General features: G+C 39.4%; 1 protein-coding gene across 1 annotated transcript in view; it reads left to right on the forward strand.

The window, feature by feature from the left end:
• LOC115369239 (collagen alpha-1(I) chain-like) overlaps positions 1 to 17286 on the forward strand; it is a 36603-nt gene extending 19317 nt beyond the window's left edge. The window contains exons 18-34 of the mRNA XM_030065806.1: positions 2210 to 2254; positions 3382 to 3435; positions 4346 to 4399; positions 4499 to 4552; positions 5698 to 5751; positions 6013 to 6113; positions 8863 to 8907; positions 9917 to 10024; positions 10834 to 10924; positions 12887 to 12940; positions 13375 to 13482; positions 14871 to 14924; positions 15231 to 15338; positions 16105 to 16158; positions 16402 to 16455; positions 17037 to 17090; positions 17176 to 17286. Of these exons, the coding sequence (XP_029921666.1) occupies positions 2210 to 2254; positions 3382 to 3435; positions 4346 to 4399; positions 4499 to 4552; positions 5698 to 5751; positions 6013 to 6113; positions 8863 to 8907; positions 9917 to 10024; positions 10834 to 10924; positions 12887 to 12940; positions 13375 to 13482; positions 14871 to 14924; positions 15231 to 15338; positions 16105 to 16158; positions 16402 to 16455; positions 17037 to 17090; positions 17176 to 17286 (1203 nt within the window). The remainder of the gene's footprint in view (positions 1 to 2209; positions 2255 to 3381; positions 3436 to 4345; positions 4400 to 4498; positions 4553 to 5697; positions 5752 to 6012; positions 6114 to 8862; positions 8908 to 9916; positions 10025 to 10833; positions 10925 to 12886; positions 12941 to 13374; positions 13483 to 14870; positions 14925 to 15230; positions 15339 to 16104; positions 16159 to 16401; positions 16456 to 17036; positions 17091 to 17175) is intronic.
• Positions 17287 to 18746: the final 1460 nt, after the last annotated feature.

An 18746-nucleotide genomic window follows, 5' to 3' on the forward strand; every position in this document is an offset into this window, starting at 1 on the left:
CATGTTTTAACTTAATTTGAGTATTTACTTGCTCGTCTAATGCCTCAGAAAGCTCTAAAAGTTATGAAAATTTGCCAAAACTGATTAACTAGCTGAAAAATGTTAATGCGATTAGATCTTATCTTACTGTAAAGTGTCTGAGTACCAAGAAAAGCGCTCTACAAAGAAACTGAATTATTATTTATCATTATAAGTGCTCAGTCATCAAGCAAAAAACAAGACTTTTTTTCTTTAGTTCCTGAAAAGTTGACATTCTGGAGATGCGTGGCTTTCACTGGACAGCAGAGTTATGTAAAAGTGAAATTGCTGACTTTGACATAGTCCTTAAATGAAACACGAAAAAGCTACTCACTTACAGCGACGTGAGTAAATGTCATAAGTTTCTTCCACCCTTGGAAAAAAAAAGGCACAGGGGTGAGATGGCAAAAAAAAAAAAAAAAAGTCTTAGGGGAAGTGACAGCAAAGGAAAGTTTTCTCCGAGCCTCGGTTACATCACTTGATCGCTTCTGGCTTCCTGGTGGCAGACAGAGAAAGAAGGAAAGAGAGAGAGAAAGACAGATAGAGAGAGAGAGAAAGAGAGAGAGAGAGAGAGAGAGAGAGAGAGAGAGAGAGAGGGGTTAGGCAGATTTGCGACTCAGCTGTAACACAGCAGGTTTCTCTTTCTTCCAGATCACAGGTGTCTAGTTAAAGAAGTGCACAGCTGTTTTTTTTTCCACCTGTGCTCTTTCTCTCTCCCTCTCTCTCTCTCTCTCTCTCTCTCTCTCTCTCTCTCTCTCTCTCTCTCCCGCCTCTGGCAACTATACACTCTCCTTATTTAGGCACCATCTGACTCTTGACTGGCATTATTTGGGCTACTCTCCAGGTTTGCCTGAGCTGGCAGTGCCTGTAAACATGATCGATTACCTTCCCCAGCCAGCGCCAGCTCCACCTGGCTCTCTGGCTCCTTCTGCTGTTGTTTACGCAGCAGTGCTGGGAGAAAAGGCCCAGCATCACTTTACTCTCACCGAAAGATGCCATCTTAGCGGTCAAGATCATATATATATATTTTAATTGACCTGTTTCTTGGGTGTGAGTTTGTGTAGTTATTGCTGTTTCTCTTTGTTTGGTCAGGTTGGCTGTTCTTGCTCAGTCAAAATTTATTTATACGAAAATGTTTTAAATTGTTACTATAAATTATGAGTTTCATAAAGAGCTAAATCAGTGCTTAAATCAGTCAAAGCTTATTTTTTTACAGCCTTCAGATAGATTATCAGCTCAACAGCCCAAGATGAAGATTAGCATTTGACACTTTGATCCAGATTATCATCATGAACAAAAATGGGCCAAGCAGAAAGCCTTATAACCCCACTTACTCAGGATAAGTCCCACAGTCTTAAGATACATTTTCTACATTTTTGAACTGAAGATATTTTTGAAGACTTATACTGGAGATTTTAATTTTCAGCACCCAGTGGCGGGCGGTGTCATGGCACTGCATATCCGCTCTTAAAACAAATGATTTGTAGAACAATCTATCATGTTGTTTCATCGTATCTGCTTTACTAAATGCAGTTGGGCTTCATTTTCCTTAAAAAAAGAAAAAAGAAAAAAAATCTTTTCTTCATACTTCCCACTTACGGTTTCAGAAGTACGATCAGCATGTTGATTTGGATACAGGCTGTTTTTTGTTTTATTTTGGTTTTTGATGTTGGTCACTAATTGAAGTCCAAGGAGCATTAAAATGGTCATAACAAGTCTATAATCTGTCACAGTCCTTGACATTTAATGGAAAATTAAAAGTTTAACAATATTACTGTCCAGCAGAACCATCTAGATGCACCAGATGTGATGGGATGACTGTGTTTCCGTTTGTTTAGCTGTGTCTGGTTATTGCATTTGGTTATCACTTCTGGTGCTGGGTGAAAACCTTGTATCTCCAAAGTTCAATTTCGAGTCTTTTCCAGAAAGAGTCTTGAAAAGGCTTTAATAATAATCCTAATAACACTGTAAAATGGTTAACTAATAAACCGAATAACACTGCAACATTATTATTTTCAATTGAAGAGAATCTTTAATTGAAGGAGAACTACCAGGATAATTCAGGATTTTACTAGGACAGATTACCAAGATTTTCACCTGACAGCAGTGATGTTCTCTCAAGAGATTAGGTTTCTGAATGGCTTTTCCTGGGACTCCCACAGGTGTCTTGACAGTATCCCCTCTCTTTCAGGGTCCCGCTGGTGCGGTTGGCTTTGCGGGCAGTAAAGGGCCAACGGTAAGATTACAAGACTCGGTTTCAGAGTGACCTCACCGTATAATCGGTGATGTCATCTGCACAACTCGGCTTTTTTCAGCTCTTTGGGGTAACCTGCTGGGTTAAACCGAATAAAAATACCTTGTTACATTTTTACAAGATGGATCGGGATTATATGATGGGTTTTTATAGGGTCATGACCGGGCAAACACAACAAGTGCTGCCTGAGCCAAAAAAAAAAAAAAAAAAAAAAAGAAAGAAAGAAAAAAATTTAATAGGACAGACCAGAACCTGTAGTTAAAGATATCAGGTGTGTTTAACTCGTAAACAGCACTGTTAAACATTTTTAGGAGTGTGTGTGAGAGAGAGAGTGGTCAAGCTGAGTATCCTATATACTGCAAGCATGTGTGTCCAGGTGTGTATTTGCACATACATGCCTGCGTGTGTAAGCACATATGCACATCATATATAATTTATTGGACAGACTTAGTGTTTTAGTGGAAGTTGTGAATATGGGATTATGGGATTCTAGTCCAGCCGCCTTCAGGGCTTTGTGACCAGCGCAGTGACTTTATAACCTCCTTATCTAATAAGACTGCGAATGAAATATGAAGGAGAAATGGCTTCACTATGTAAGAACTTACATTGTTAAGATAATGTGATAGTATTTTCCAGAGACTGAAGCTAAAGGTCACATCAGCCAGACTCGCTTAGTAGCCCTTTATATTGCCCTCTTTACTGAGATACTGTATCATTAAACGGCAAAGTTAAAAAAGACAAATGTAGGCTGTTAAAGAGGCTTTAGTCAAACTTTAAATTATCCACACATTATTTCAAATTGCATTCAGTGAGGGGCTTCATAAAGTCCTGTCCAATTAAATGGGAAGAAAAATGGTAGCAAACGCTGTAGTTAGCAGTTTAATCCATACACGCTCATTTAACTACAAGAATGAAATTAGAGTTTGGACGAGTTTTTCCAGTTATATATGTTTGGCTTTGCATATGTATTATGCTGTAGCTTTTTCTGTTACATCGCCGCTCTGTGCCTCTACACTTTCTACCCCAATCTACTGACTCGTTTGGCATTTTCATATTTCTGATTCACACTTTTCACATTTTATTTCTTCTTCTTCTGCTTCTCTTTCTAGGGTTTTCAAGGGATTGCTGGAGAGAGAGGTACAGATGGCCCACCAGGTCCTCCGGTAAGCTTCATTGTTATTCGCTGGTTGTATTACATGGCATACAGAGAACCTGGAGATTGCAAGCCTGGAAATTTTGTCAGTGCCCATGCAAAAAAAAAAAAAAAGGCAGGCAGTTTCTTGGAGATGAAGAATCGGTCATTCAGAGGCTGCAGTGGCTCGGGCTTTGAAAAATGTCGTACTGTCAGGAAGCAAACCTGCTTCCCATGAAGGAAATGGGGCTTGATTCTTAATTTCCATGAGGTCTGTCAGCAGCTGTGTCCTGTGTTTTAGCTAACTCTAAGCCTTCACTCCCATGCTGCTTGGTGAGACGGTCCAGTAGCTCCTGAAATTGGTACTTTATATGCATTTGTAAGTGCAGACGCCGCCCGGCTGCATTGTTGGGGATGTAATGTTTTGGGAGGAGTTTGTATAAGTGGATTAAAGAAACATTTACATTTACTGTTCCATATGCAGCATCCTCTGTTATTTATGTTATTATCTTAACCACCCATCTCTCATTATTGTCTTATTTTTTTAGTTGTTTTTGTGCGCATTAGTCTCTAAATCCACACTTAACATCCTTCAGTTTGTCAAATCACCTTAAAAGCACTTTCACCTGCAATTTGTTTTGTTTGGAAGGTGCTATAGAAATAAAGCTTGATTGATTGATTCACTAGAATGGGTCTCAAACAGCCTCGCAAAGTGGTTTTAGCTATTAGATCTTAATCCATCCCATCCCGTGTCTTGGCTGCATTTACACCTGCATTTTCAAGCGTGCGGGGATTGCTGCTCGATCACCTCAGAAACATTTTAATTCCAGTTATAAAGCGGCTCTGTGTTTGTGCAGTCTCTGAGCGACTGAACAGATGTGCTGTAAACTGTGGATTGGGTCTTGGTCACAGTGAGTGATTCACTAATATTTATTTGATAGGGCCCTCCAGGGAGGACAGGACCTCCTGGCACACCGGGGCCCCCAGGAGACAGGGTGAGTCAAAACACACACACACACATATATATGTGCTAGCTATGTTAATTTCCATGGTGTATATGTATATATGAAATTGTGTGTGTGTTTGTTATCCAGGGTTTTACAGGGAAGACAGGCAAAGACGGACCCCAGGGCCCAGTAGGCATGTATGTAAGTGATGCTTCAGCAGGGCGTACAGAGCAGAGAATAAACAAGGAGTCCACCATTACCACTGTCTCACAGCAGATCCTGATTACAAGTTAAATACATCACCCAGTAATGATCTGTTACACTTTTAGACAATTAGTGGTCACTCATGTCAAGCATATATGTGAAAAAGACATAGAATCAAGGTGTGTTGCATTGTATGACATGTCACACGTGGCTTTTGGCATTTTGGAAATGAATAATTACTCCCACAAATCTATTGATGCTCGATATGTTATGAAAGTCCACTCAGACGGATCAATTTCCTGACCGCTCACATAATAAGTTCACGCCCCACTATTCTGCTTGCACAGCTAATTACCAATATGTTCATCAATATCCTGATTTAAAATTATTTCATTATAAGTTTAAGTAATTTACAAGTATCCACCCAACATAAGACCAGCAGAACAGTCCGCAGCAAGCAAGAAGTAAAAATATTTGGGGCATAAGGTCTCACCAGATTTTTATTTGATTTCAAATGATCAAATTAGACCAGACTTATTTACTGCAGAGTGATATTATCCGATATGAAGACTGGATAAATATGTGAAACAGGTGTGTTATGCAGAAATGCCTGAAGTCATTGCAACACATTGCGATAAGAATCTAATATCAAGACGTATTGATAAGAGTGCCTCCTTAGTGCCTCCTTTCTTTTTGAGAATATTGTATAAACTAATACAATATGTGTAACCAAGGTCATTATTAGTCATTATTAAAAAATTATTAGGCTTGTTATTAGTGTGTTTTTACTGTGTTTCCCCTTTGGCTGTTTTGTGGCAGTGGTGGCAGGAGTTGATTTTTGTGATTGTTCCATGTCCACTGCTGTCATTCGTAGTTTTGCTTCAAGTGCTTCTCGGCTGTGGCACTAAAACTTTCGATTTGGACACTTGATTCTGTTTAAAGAGCGTCTTGTAGTCGTACTGTTTTTAATGTGGAGGTGCACTGTGGTTGAATGAATGTAGAGGACACGCTGCATCAACTCATAGCTGAATTACAGTCTTGATTCATATGGTGAGGCTTAATTTCACGAGGCACTGCAGTGTCAATCCGGGTACCTGTGGCATCATTACCTGTGTTACATCTGTTGTTCCCTCTGTCCTCAGGGTTTCCCGGGGAACGTCGGCATGCGTGGCCATCCAGGTCACATAGGAGAGAGGGTAAGTTCTCGTCATCTTTCAGATCCTGTGCACATCTTGTAGTGAAGTGCAATCTTATTGTGATACAGTACTTTACTTGTGTGAGGAATGCATGTCAGTGCAAAGTGTTAATGTACGCAGTGCACATTGCAGTAACAGTGCGATCAGATGTAAAAGACCATGCCCCGGTCTGCATTTTGATTGGATCCCAGCAAGAACCAGGCAGATAGAAATGCAAGCCATACACTGTGTTTGCATGAGTGAGATATTATCTGTCCGTAGACCAGAGACATCATCACTGGGGATTATCTCTGCTACTCCTGCTCGGTACCCTACAATCAGGAAAACCGTCTGAAAATGATGACTCTTGTGCCTGGAGCCTGGTATCTGATAGCAGTGTGATAGCCTCTGTCCTGGTGAAGGTGGTTGGATTCTGGAGACATTAGACAAAATATGAAGATATGTCAAAACATACGGCAGGAACAAAGACAACAGCCCCTCATTTGTCATGGCCATCATTGTTGGTTTTTACCTGAGAGCTATCAATTCAATTAAAGTTCTGAAAATGAATGGGAGGTGGATGAGCATCTTGACAACCTGGAAAACCAGTGATGGTGATAAAAGAGACGAGGGGCAGCTGTGCCTCTCTGTACTTAAGGTGCTTTTACATGCTGGAGAAAATTAGCTATTTTGAATTCATTTTTATAGAATGCATCTGCAGTGGTATGAGGAGTTTGTGAAGAAAGTGGCAGGATTTGCTATGAATCAATGTGGTGAAACTACTAAATAGGCGTGAGTGCAGTGGCTGTATCCAGTGCCAGTGACTGCAGAAATATTCAACTTTACTGCTAAAATTGCCTTGATTTAACAATACCAAATTACAACACAAGCACAAACACTAAAAACAAAGTTGGTTTTGCTTTTGTCTTCTGCACCAGGGTGAACCAGGCTTAAGAGGTTTACCTGGACCTCTGGGGAAGCCTGGACCTCCAGTAAGTTTTCCCATTTTTTTGTTTATTGTTTATTGAAATTTGCGGGGGGCACTATGAATCATCTGTCTGTTCACGTGTAGTGGAATAACTTTCAAACATATACTCGGACTTTCACCAAATTTGGTGAGAAGGTTCGTCATGGGTCAAGGAAGAAGCAGCTAATATTTCACACCCTTTGGCCAAAAACAGGTGTCATAGTGGGCGTGGCATATCACAAAAAGGCTCATAGCTTCTGAGCCGATTCATCACAAAATTTTGATGCAAGGTTTATCCTGGGCTAAAGAACAATTAACTTCTCACAAATTAACTTCTCACAAAGATCAGGCCATGCCCACTTCTTTATTGCTGATTCTGGACCAGAGGTATTAGCTCTACTGAGCAGAAAAAAACCATTTGTTCATTTGTTTCTTCATTTATTTGTTCATCTCATACCATGTTAAGTGAATGGAAAAACCTCACTTTCAACACACAATCCCAGCTCCATCAGCAGCTGATCTCAAGGCCAGCTCACATTAGCCGATGGTTCAGCTGATTCCCTTTATAAAGGCTATTAAAATATTTTCTCAACAGGACAGTGTGCCTTGGATGTTCTTTAAGTTTGCCGGTCGTATTTCCACACAGGATGTTTATTTAAAAAGGAGACAAACTTAAATATATTTTCCATTAATCTAACCCTCTCCAAAGAGCACCTGATTCTCATTTGCCTGATTGACGACCCACGCAGCGCTCCTTTATCCCCTTTATTATAATTCACCGCAGATGGCAGTAAAGTTTTCTTTGAATAAAGTGATCCCGACTCAACTGCTGTTATGTAGTAACTGCAACAAGATGATGCAAAGAGTACAACAGTCCATCATCTCTCAGCTTTCATGACAGTTTTAAAATTTGGACAGTGGTAAAGCTGTTTTGGTTTGTTTTTATAAGGGAATATAATTTGACTTTAACGTTATAATGCTTCCTTTTGTCAGTGGTGTTGTGATAGACTGTTCTTCCCCTTCCCAGGAGCCAACAACAGAGCAGATAAATATGAAAGACGTTTGAGGAGAAACTGAACAGTGTGCTGCAGCTTCTTGCTTATTGTTTTTCGTCACCACTGTCAAACATACACTTATTTCAGCCTCAAAATCCTGACGAATGTCCTTTTTGAAAATGGGAAACCCTTCACATGGTAGCATTCCTCTTGAAACCGTTTCTACACACCATGCTGCATTCACTTGAAGTAGGACATCGGAGTTGCACTCACTGTGATATCAGACATTTCGGTCTTATATATTTCTGACAAGTGACATTTCTTCTTTACTTCAACACCTCATAGCAATAAAACTGATGCATGATCACTGTACTTTTTACAGCAAATTACAGCAAAAGTTATAAGCTCGCATGATGTTTTCCAAAAATCAATTTGTGAATACAGACACTTTAGCACTTAGGCCACATTTTTGCCGATGCAAGTGACGTTGCCCCTCATACTGCAAAAAAGGTATAGATTTATCTTAGATTTATCTTGAAATGTAACAATATTCTAAAACAGGGGCCTGCAAGCTACTAAATGTACCACTGAAGTGCACAACTCTCTTCCAAGGCTGAGAAAACTATGAAGAATGAACATCAACAAATTAGAGAACCAGAAGTTTCTAGTTTAATAATAAATGTCCTTGCAATTTCAAAGAGTATTTTGTGGTTTTCTGTGTTTGAGTGGGGATTGCCATATATGTTAAAGTTGTAATGTTTGTGCTTCTCTTGAAATGCTAATGTCATTGTTTTTTCTTTGAATTCACCATCATTCCATAATCTCTTTTATGAAGTTGCCTATAGCACTATTATATTTCTAGACCATAAAGACATTTTTTATTTCGTTTTTTCATGCTCAGTTAAGCGGGCATGAAGGAAAACTCAGTTGCTGCTAAATGGCCACCACAGCTAATCAGTACAACTTTTCATTTGCTCCAATTACAAGAATGTTTAGTGGCATAAACTGCACCAATTACATCAATTTGGGTGCTTTGACAAGAAGCTGAACAAAAAAGCAAGGCTATTTCTGCCCTATTTCCATGAGTGAGTCACAGCTTGCATACAGGAAGCGTGAATCGGGGGTTGATTAGCATGTTCTAACTTGTTTTAACTTGCCTGTTCTCGCCAGGGTCTGCCAGGTCTTCCTGGAGAGAAGGGGCTCCGGGGACCACAGGTGAGCATAACATTAACCAGGATACACTGAACCCTGAAACAGTGAGAACAGGGTAGATGGACATAGACTGGTGTGAGAGTGGTTTGCCATCTATTTATTTTATTATAGGAAATTGAGCTTGCAAGCAGAACGCAGAAAACATAATATGCACCACACACAGTTATGCAAGTTTCATTAGTATTCACAACATTCAGGTAAATGATCATGCATGTCAGTCTAGTGATGTACAGAGGAACAGAAAACCAACAGCACCATGTAACATGTAAAACAACTTTCACCGATTTACATCTTCAGAGCTGACAGAGACAGTTCAGTCTGACAAAATGCACGTCATTAACAGCAGTGAACAGCGTGACTAATTTACCATGATTACAGCCCAGGCAGCCCATTTATATACATGCACTCAGAGCAGGCTGTGTCCTCCTCCACTGACTGATACTCATATACTGAGTATCAATTCTACTGACTAATACAGGGTGCCATGTAGTATAACCTATAAAGGGTGCAGTCCTACATCTTATGCACTAGTCTACTTCAAAAATATCAAGTCCATCACTCAGTATATACAAGATATAGCAGATCCAGTGGTTGAACCTCAACTTTACCTTGCTAAATAACCTTTAAAAACCTTAATATTTGTTTTTAATTTTGTGCTTCCAGTATTTTTGTGAGAAAACATGTCACTTGAACATTTCTTTTGCAAATTAAACTCTTGCTGTTTGTCACAGGGTCCACTTGGACACATAGGACCCAAAGGTGAACATGGCCCACCAGTAAGTTACAGTGCTTACAGTGAAACTGAGTTGTGTAGTAGTAGTAGTATTTATTTTTTAAAGATTTGGGTTGGCATATATTTTTAAATTGGCAAGAGAAAAGATCAGAGAAAATTATTAGAGTGAGTTTAGATCCAGATATACTCCAAACAGAACTAAAAGATGTTGGACTGAAATGCAAATATGTTCTTACAGCCCTTGGCATCTCTATTTGTGTGTTTTTCTGTGATTTCCAGGGACCACCAGGGCTCCCGGGTGCTGATGGGGCAATTGGAAAACCAGGACCCAGGGGAAGTAAAGGGCCCCTGGGCCCACAGGGGCCAGACGGGCCAGCGGGAATCCCAGTGAGTGGGTACTTACCATCGACTGCTGTTTTAACAAATGTTACTTCCTGTCTGCTGAGTCTTACATACCACAAAAAAATATAATGAACACAAGAACATCTGTTGAAATCGGCAAATAGACGACAGCTAGAGCAGGATATTGCACAGTTTATATGACAACATGAGAATCAACAAAAATATCAGCTGCTTTTTAACATACAACATTGTATCTGAACTATATATTACTCCCAAGGACAATTGTTAGGTGATTAGCCATTAAGCACTGCTAAACAGAGGATATTTCATTTATGCAAAATGCCACCTGTTGCTTACCAAAAAAGTGAATAAGCTCCTGTCTCAAAAAACAAGATATCAAAGGGAACTTCCAGTAACTTCAGTCTACAGTAGTTTGTGTGAGGGGATTTAATGAAAGAAAACACAATATACTACTTTACGGTAAGAGATACTCTACTTTATGCACAAGGGGTTACAGTTTGATAATGTTAATAGTGGTAATATGACAACTTTAGAGCCGTGTAATGCTCCACTGTGGTGTGTTTGCATGGACATCACACCAAAGTTTGACATGGGGTTTGTTATTCGTCCTGGCTATTTTACAAATATGTGTGTTCTCTTGCCCAGGGTGTCCAAGGTGCTGATGGCCTATTAGGAGCAGCAGGAGAAAGAGGAGACAAGGTAAACCCATTTTTTGATCCGATAGTGCGAGTGTTTTCTTTTTTAACACTTATCTAGGAGCAACAAAACAGAGGCTCTGTCACGATTGCTTATTGATCATTTGACCCTCTCGTGTTCTTATTGGGTATCTGCAGGGTTTACCTGGGCCACCCGGTGACGCCGGCCCAACGGGACAAGACGGACAACAGGTTGGTGTGCCCTGCGTTCTCCAATGCTATCTTCATTGTAATGCTGTGGCAGTAAGGTGATTTTTATCTGCAAACATCACCTTGTATATGTCACTCTGTTGATCAGTCAGTCGGTCTGTTGATCCCAATGATGTCAATACACTTCACTGCATGTGTGCCAAATGAGCTTCAGCTACAAATGTATCTATACTTGGTATTTATATTTACATTTAAGACACAAAGGAATGTTTTTTCTGTTCATTATACTAATGAACAGAGATTATTTTTAGGAGCTTTGGGGACTTAGTAAGTAACAAATGACAAAACAAATGAATTCATTGTAGGAAGTCATGGCAACAGGGCCTGCCTGTGTCACGACTTGCAGTGTAGCATCTTAGGTGACATTCAAGTAAACATTTATTTATTTATTAATTCATTCACACAGTGCAGCCCTATAATACACACATGTCTCGAAGCACTTTACAAAGAATGAGTCTATCTGCATCTAAATATTCGAGTCATAGACTCCGTTGATGAAACACAAATACAAGGAAGCAAAACAAAGCACAAGACACACACACAATTTTTACAAGTCACAGAAGGCCCATTGTACCTATCCTGCATAGCCTTGCCAATGTGTGGCACCATCATCCAAACATCCAAATATGGGAAAATTCCCAAGGAGACCTGAGCTCAAACCTCAAGTCAGAAAATGTACGTTTATTAATTGCATTGCCCATGTTTCCCTTTCACACTTCCTTTGCTGCACAGCCAAACATCCTGCAAACAATTACAGTCTATGCGAGACCATGAATGACAAATTGAGACACAGGTCCACATTAAGAAAACAAGGCAGTGATTATAGCAAACACTTACACTGTGCCCAGACTTCCGTTGTTTTCTTGTTTGGCAGATTTTGCAGTTGAGAAAGCACCAAGCCGGATGGGAGTTCATAATGGGCTACACGCTCTTTCAAAACAACAGTTGTAAAATCTTTTAATCAATAGCAAGCAAATCTAAAAATGAAAGTAATATAATAAAACATTATAAAATAGCACTAAATATGAAAATGATAGTGGTCAATGCAGCTTATCCCATACGATGCCTTTGCTGAGAATAACCAAAACACTTAGTTTCCTGTGTGTGCCCTGGTCTAAGGCTCTCAAGCTGTGATTTGGCTTGTAGTGGACTAAATGTTCAGAGATGTAACTAGATGCCAGTCCAGCATGAGCCTAAATGATATGGTAGTCAATAAAATCTTAAATTTAATTTTAAAATTGACAAGAAACCATTAAAATGACACTAAAACTCTATTACATGGTCGAAAGGCTTTGTGTGGTTTAACTTCATGTTGGGATGAGGAAGAATTCTGACAGAGAAAAGCATACAGGGACTCAAGGTCTGAAAGGATAAGTCATTCATTAACTTTTTATTTTTTTTTTTTTTTTTTGGTAGTTTCTGACTGAATATAAAATGCCATCTTAAAAGTCATAAGCAGGTCAGATAACTTTTTTTTTTCTTTTTTTTTTTTTAACATATGGGTTTCCTAAGGACATGTGCGACTAGACGGAGTTTGTGTGCTTGTGTGGGTTTCAGGGAATGACCTTTGATCATCTCAAGGATCAAAAATGTCCCTGGTTTTGCTTCAAAACATGCGGCAAGTTAAATGAATGTTTGGATAGGTTTCTAGCAACAGGCTTAACATCAGGTGAAAGACTACGTTTGTAAAGCTCCAGCTGATTAATGAAAAAAAAAAAATTGTGTAACTATTGGACCTACAGTATGGACTGATGTGATGAGAAGTGTTTTATTGTGGCGGGATCTATTTTCAAGCATGTGAGATTTGGTTTGTCTTTGAAGATTTATTTGGTTTAGTGATTAAAGAAAAAAATAACTTAAGTAATAATTTAGTAATAACAATGAAAGCTGTCTCGCCTTGCGTTTACTTCACTTGCCTCAAAAGAGCACAGTAGATATTTTCTGCCAGTTAATGACTGTGCTGACCTTTACTTTTATCTAGGGTATCCCTGGACAAACAGGAATCGAGGGCCGGCCTGGAAGCAAAGGGGACCAGGTCAGTGGTAACAGCAGCACAACAAGCAATTTGGAACAAATAAATAAATAAAAATATAAGCACTTAAATTTGTTCTGTGCAGTCAAAGAAACAGCAGCCACAGAGGCGAAGGTGACTTAGTTTGCTGGATTGTAGATACAGAATAGATGCTGCAGCTCCATTTGTGGGGGAGGAAAGCTTTCTGCAGCCAGCCATGTGCCTCCCTCATGCACCACAGCTTGTAATCACCTAACTCAAGGTAGCCGTTAAATAGAAGTATAGCCACGTGGCTGCTTGTGATATGAATGTACAGGTACGCTTGTAGAGTTTTAAAGCTGAGACTGATCAGCTGAACACTGAGCCACCAGCTGGGGACACTTCAATCCATGTCTGCAAAACCTGCAAACAGCACTTGTATCTCAACTCCTGCCTTGTTTGCCCGGTCTGTGTGACAGGGAGACCCGGGGCCTTGTGGGAAACTTGGTCCTGTAGGGCTTCAAGGGGAGAGAGGACTCCAGGGTCTGAAAGGCCTACAAGGACCTCCTGGACCAATCGGCAAAGAGGTAGGTGCACTTTAGAGTGTGACAGATACTTAGGAATAATGTGTGGGTTCGGTCACGTCGGCGTTATTTCAGTGAAAAATGATCGACCTACTGTCTGTTCTGGGGAACTTCCTGTGTAGTGCTGGAGTTTACGTGACGGCGCTGAAAGCAACATGTAGGCTGTTTCAGGACAGGCAAGATCTCAGGCTTGGGTCGGGTTCGGACAAAAATATATGTCCCGATCGGCACTCCAGTGCACTTGTCTGTCATTGAGGTGCTTTTTATGACACTCTACACAATATATACAGAATTTGTCCAGAGAGGGTTTGCTTAACATGCATATTGTTTTTTAGTAGTGTCCTGCTACTGATGCATATACTACATCCAGCAGTCCAGATGTAGAACTACCTGATTTTTTTTTTTTTTTCATTTCCCTATGATTATTATTATTATTATTTTCACCCCTGAAGTACCTACAGATTTTACTCTGCATTCCTTTTTTTTTTTTTTTTTTTTTGCCTAATTAGAATTTGTCATCAGCCTAAAATTTCTGCCCTCATTTTTTTGGGTGCTCCTGTAGAGTACATACTGTATGATCACATCACCATCACTGCTACACAAACCATGAAATTAATTTCTCCTGATGATAGTGTGACAGCGATGTTCAACTCAAATGTTTAAGAGGGTTTCAAACATCAACAGAAAAGCAACAGCAGAGTGGACAGGTGTTATGCAGATTGCTGGATAGCCAGCATGACTTGTCTGCAAACCGACCACCTCAGTGACATTATGAAGAATAAATCAAAATGTTATTCAGGCATTAATCATCTTTGTATTTCCAACAAAACAATGCATGTTATGTAGAGTGCATAATTCCTGTATAAATTATTGACTATTTTCTTTTTTAGTTTTTCTTGCTGTTTTGGATTGAATGTAAAAATCCATCTTGAACAATGGGTCACAAATAATACCTTTAAAAAAGAATGAGTTTTATGAAGGACGGATGTCTGAGTTTCTAAAATTTATGGTCTTTTGTGGATTTTGGAGATTGACCTTGGTCTCAAGAAATAAAATTCTCCCTTGTTTCTAAATAAACCATTTTCAGAAAGTGTTTCATATAAAAAAAAAAAGTCCATTGTTTGCTAAATAAACCACTTTCAGAAAATGTTTCGCATAAAAATGTCCCTTGCTTGCTATAAAATGGAGTTAGTTTTGACTAATAGACCAAAGAAACAAAACAAAACAAAAAAAAATAACACAAAAAAAAAAAACTATAGGATATTTCCTGAGGTGGCATTATAAATTCAATTGAGTTTTTTTTTTTTTTTTTTAATTTTATTTTCCTTACCTAATTCTGATTCACAGCAAGGCAGTTATCTAACTCCAGGTTTGTGTTCCCCTCTCTTTAGGGTGATGTTGGGCATCCTGGAGATGCTGGTGATCCAGGACCCAAAGGGGAGAAGGTAAAAATTGATTTTTATATTTTTTGTATTAATGGAGCCAGCAGAGCATGCCTTTTCTCTATGTAATTGATTGCTTTTTAATATATTTATTTTGCTCCTTTTATATTAAAGCCCTTTGTAATTTGAAGAAAAAAATAATATGCAGTTTAGCTGTTTGTAATCATTATTTGCTTATTTGATTGTGTGGAATGTAAAACTTGAAAAGCTAAGGTATTTTCTGTTCATAATGCTTGTGGTTAGTGGTCTGTGTGTTTTCTGTGTTTTCTGAGTGTCAGTTGCAGTGACTGACCAGGCTGTTTTTGGCAGGGAAACGTGGGACCTCAGGGGTTGTCTGGCAGAGAGGGACCTTGGGGGCCCCTGGGGGACAACGGTGAAAGGGGTCCAAAAGGGGAGAAGGGCCACATTGGTCTGATGGTGAGCTCAACTTTACTTGCGATGTAAAAGGAATAGTTCACTCAAAAACTAGACATTTTGCATTATTTACTCAGCCCAAGTTGTCTTCAGTGTCTGACAAAAAAAAAAAAAAATTAATTGCATGCCTCACAGAGAATGAAGCTTCCAAAAACTGTAGCCACCAATGTGAGAACAAGGTAAAAAAAAAAAAAAAAAAGAAAGAAAGAAAGAAAGAAAGAAAGAAAGAAAGAAAGAAAGAAAGGAAAAGAAAAAAAGACTGGTGCTGATCATCAATCTTCAAAAAAAAAAAAAAAAAACAGCAGCAGAAAGTATATGAAACCATCCATTTCAAATTCTCAAACTCATTTTGCCTGACTCTACATTTGTATGTTCAGTATGTCCCAAACCAGTGTACTCTTACCTAAAAAGTAGCTAAATAAACCATTTACATTACAGTTTTAGTACAGTTTAACCTTTTTGTTTCATTTTAAAGTTTGCATTGGTATTTACATTTAAACGCTTGTTTGAAAGTTACCAAAGTGAGTTGTAAATATGTGGAAGGCCATGAGGAGGAGGATTTCTCTAAAGATTTCTTAGTTGGCCTGTTGGTTAACTCAAATGATCGGTATTTAGGCAACCAGTCCCATTTTTTTAACAAAAGTACAGCTGCTTTTGAGATTTAGCAGTTATCAGTGTGAAAGGACTTTGATTTTGACCTGTCAAAATCTATAGCTGTAAAGTGTAAGCCCTGTGCTGCTCCTGACGTCGTCTTTATGTGCTTGCGCAGGGTGAGCCCGGGCTGATGGGCGAAGTGGGACCTGCCGGTTTGACAGGGTTACAGGTGAGATGGCAGTTTTTCCCTAACATGTATTGACGGCGTGCCATTAACAGAAGCGTTTAAATTAACCCTCATCGAACAAGTGCCAGCTGTGATTGACAGTCATTGATTCATCCGACAGATATGTTGTTATTTGTTTTCCGCTTGTCAGTGTGACATCGGACGTCTCTATGCATGTTCAGACCATCGGTGGTGTGTATAGTGCTTTCTGTACATGCTGAATGTGGCGTGTTGTGCTTGTTGTAGGGAATTACAGGCCCCAGGGGACCCCCGGGGCTAGATGGACCTCAGGGACAGAAGGTAATGATGGATCCCTACAGTAAGCTGCAACGCTACACAAAACCACTACTTATATTAATAATAATAATAATAATAATGATAATAATAGTGATTTTATTCAAGAACATTTCTTATAAACTCCGTCAACAATTGCTCTTGTAAGTGTCGCTTAGCAACAGGGCTTTGCTGCAAGCAAAACAACCTTTTTGACCAAAGATGTTCTTTCACTGTTGGCATATCATGTCTACATCACTGTATCCAAGTTTACAGCCATGTGCCATCACAACCAGAGAGCCTGCAGGCTTTCGTTCCTGATCAACACAACCACTGCTGATTACACTGATTGATACAGAAGCAAATTTTGAATTTAATTGGAATATTAATGTGCATGTTAATATCATGTAATAGAGTCATAGATCAGGCACCTACTTTATCTGACACATTGCCTTAACCATTTACAGTACACTGTCATTCTCATGACTCTGTCTACTTTCACACATTAACTGCGAAGCTCTCTCGTACTTTTTTCTGTACATGAACTAATTGTAGCTGGGGAAAAGAAAGATAATGATAATTTTAGAAAACTGTATCCGTCTTTCCAGGGGGAGTCTGGGTTGAGAGGAATGACTGGCCCCTCTGGGTTAGGAGGCCCTCAGGTAAACCTTTTCATTTATTATTTCGTACCACGCAGTGCGTACGGGGAAAGCTCTGTGGCTCTAATTGTTCTGTCTTCGTTCACAGGGAATTGCCGGGGCACCTGGTGTCAGAGGCGACAGCGGGAATCTCGGACCACCTGTGAGTGTCTCCTACGACTCTGAAGCCGCTCACTGTACTCGTCAGAAAGCACATTAACCAGTATTTCATCTATCACACCACAGCTATCCTTACAATCTACACTGTGTCCGAGCTGTTAGATTGGACTCCTTTTTGGACCACCTTTTGGACAGACTTTATTAGCAGTAATTTTAGATTTTGATTCAATATTTGGGTTTCAGTCATGGCTCTACTGGAGGCTATATTTCCAAAAAAAAAAAAAAATCTGTAACTCATGCTAGTAAACTCTGGTAAAATAAATAACACATGAATACATTGTAATTATTCTTTCAAGAGAGACACTTAATTGCATTTTACATTTACATTTTGTCTATTAATGACGGTTATTTTCTTGGTGTGATGGACCACTGATGCTGAGTGCATCGGAAGTCTCTTAAGGGCTTTCTCTTTCTCGTAGCTATTGTATGTGAGGTTTTATCTATTTTTGTTTAGATAAAAACATCATTGGATCTGCTTTTTTGCCTATCATGGGTTTCATATCTAACTAGAATTAAACCATTCCTCTAGCATGTGTTGTATCCTTCTTAGCACATCATTTAGTCCTATATTCAGTCTTACAATCTCATGTCCCTTTTAAGAATCTCAGTGTGGTAAAGTACTACAAGTGAAAGATTTTTCTTAGGACAGCTAGCAGTAGTTTTAAGCAGATCATACCTCTAGTGTTGTGATGATGTCACTTCAACTTGAGTTAGCTGAGATTATCTCAACCCACTGCCAGATTTGTGATTTACTTGAATGAAAATGACATTTAAAGACTGCAAATGACTTATTAAGATGAACATCATTGGAGCATTGTATTTACTCTATGTGCTGCATGCATGACAGGGCCCAGTAGGAAGTGTTGGGCCTCATGGAGAAATGGGTGCTAAAGGGGAACCAGGGCCACAGGGACTGAAAGGAGATCCCGGGGCTCCAGGCCAACCAGGAGAGCAGGTCAGTGTGTTACAAAGCAACTGAAGTGCTGTGAGTATTGCAAGGTGTTCACCTGCAGTATGTACTGGATGATTTATTTCATTAATAAACAGTATGAAGAAAAAATGCATTTTTTCTTCATATAAAAATCCCCACTACAGGTGGAAATTAGCAACGGTTGCTATAAGCTGGCCCAAGACATCTTTTCTTGTCCTACAAGATTAATGTTTATTTGTGCATTGTCCCTGTTTCAAATAAATGAATTCCTATTCCTATTCCTATATTCCCAAAATGTAACCTCAACATCAATAATCATCCATCTAGGGTGAAGATGGTCTGCCAGGAATCAGGGGGCCCCCGGGACTGCCTGGGTTAGAGGTAAGAAACTTCCTGAAAAACATCATTAATTTGCATGCTTTTAATTAGCAGTGCCAAAGATTTTGTAGTTCCTTTGTCTCCCCAACTTCATTATATGTGCCTTATTTCTTATGTCTTCTGTTTTTCAGGGACTCCCTGGTGAGCCAGGAACCCGAGGGCCCCCAGGTCCCCCAGGGGTTCAAGTAAGT

The sequence above is a fragment of the Myripristis murdjan genome, chromosome 12 (assembly GCF_902150065.1).
Source record: "Myripristis murdjan chromosome 12, fMyrMur1.1, whole genome shotgun sequence".
Lineage (NCBI taxonomy): Eukaryota > Metazoa > Chordata > Actinopteri > Holocentriformes > Holocentridae > Myripristis > Myripristis murdjan.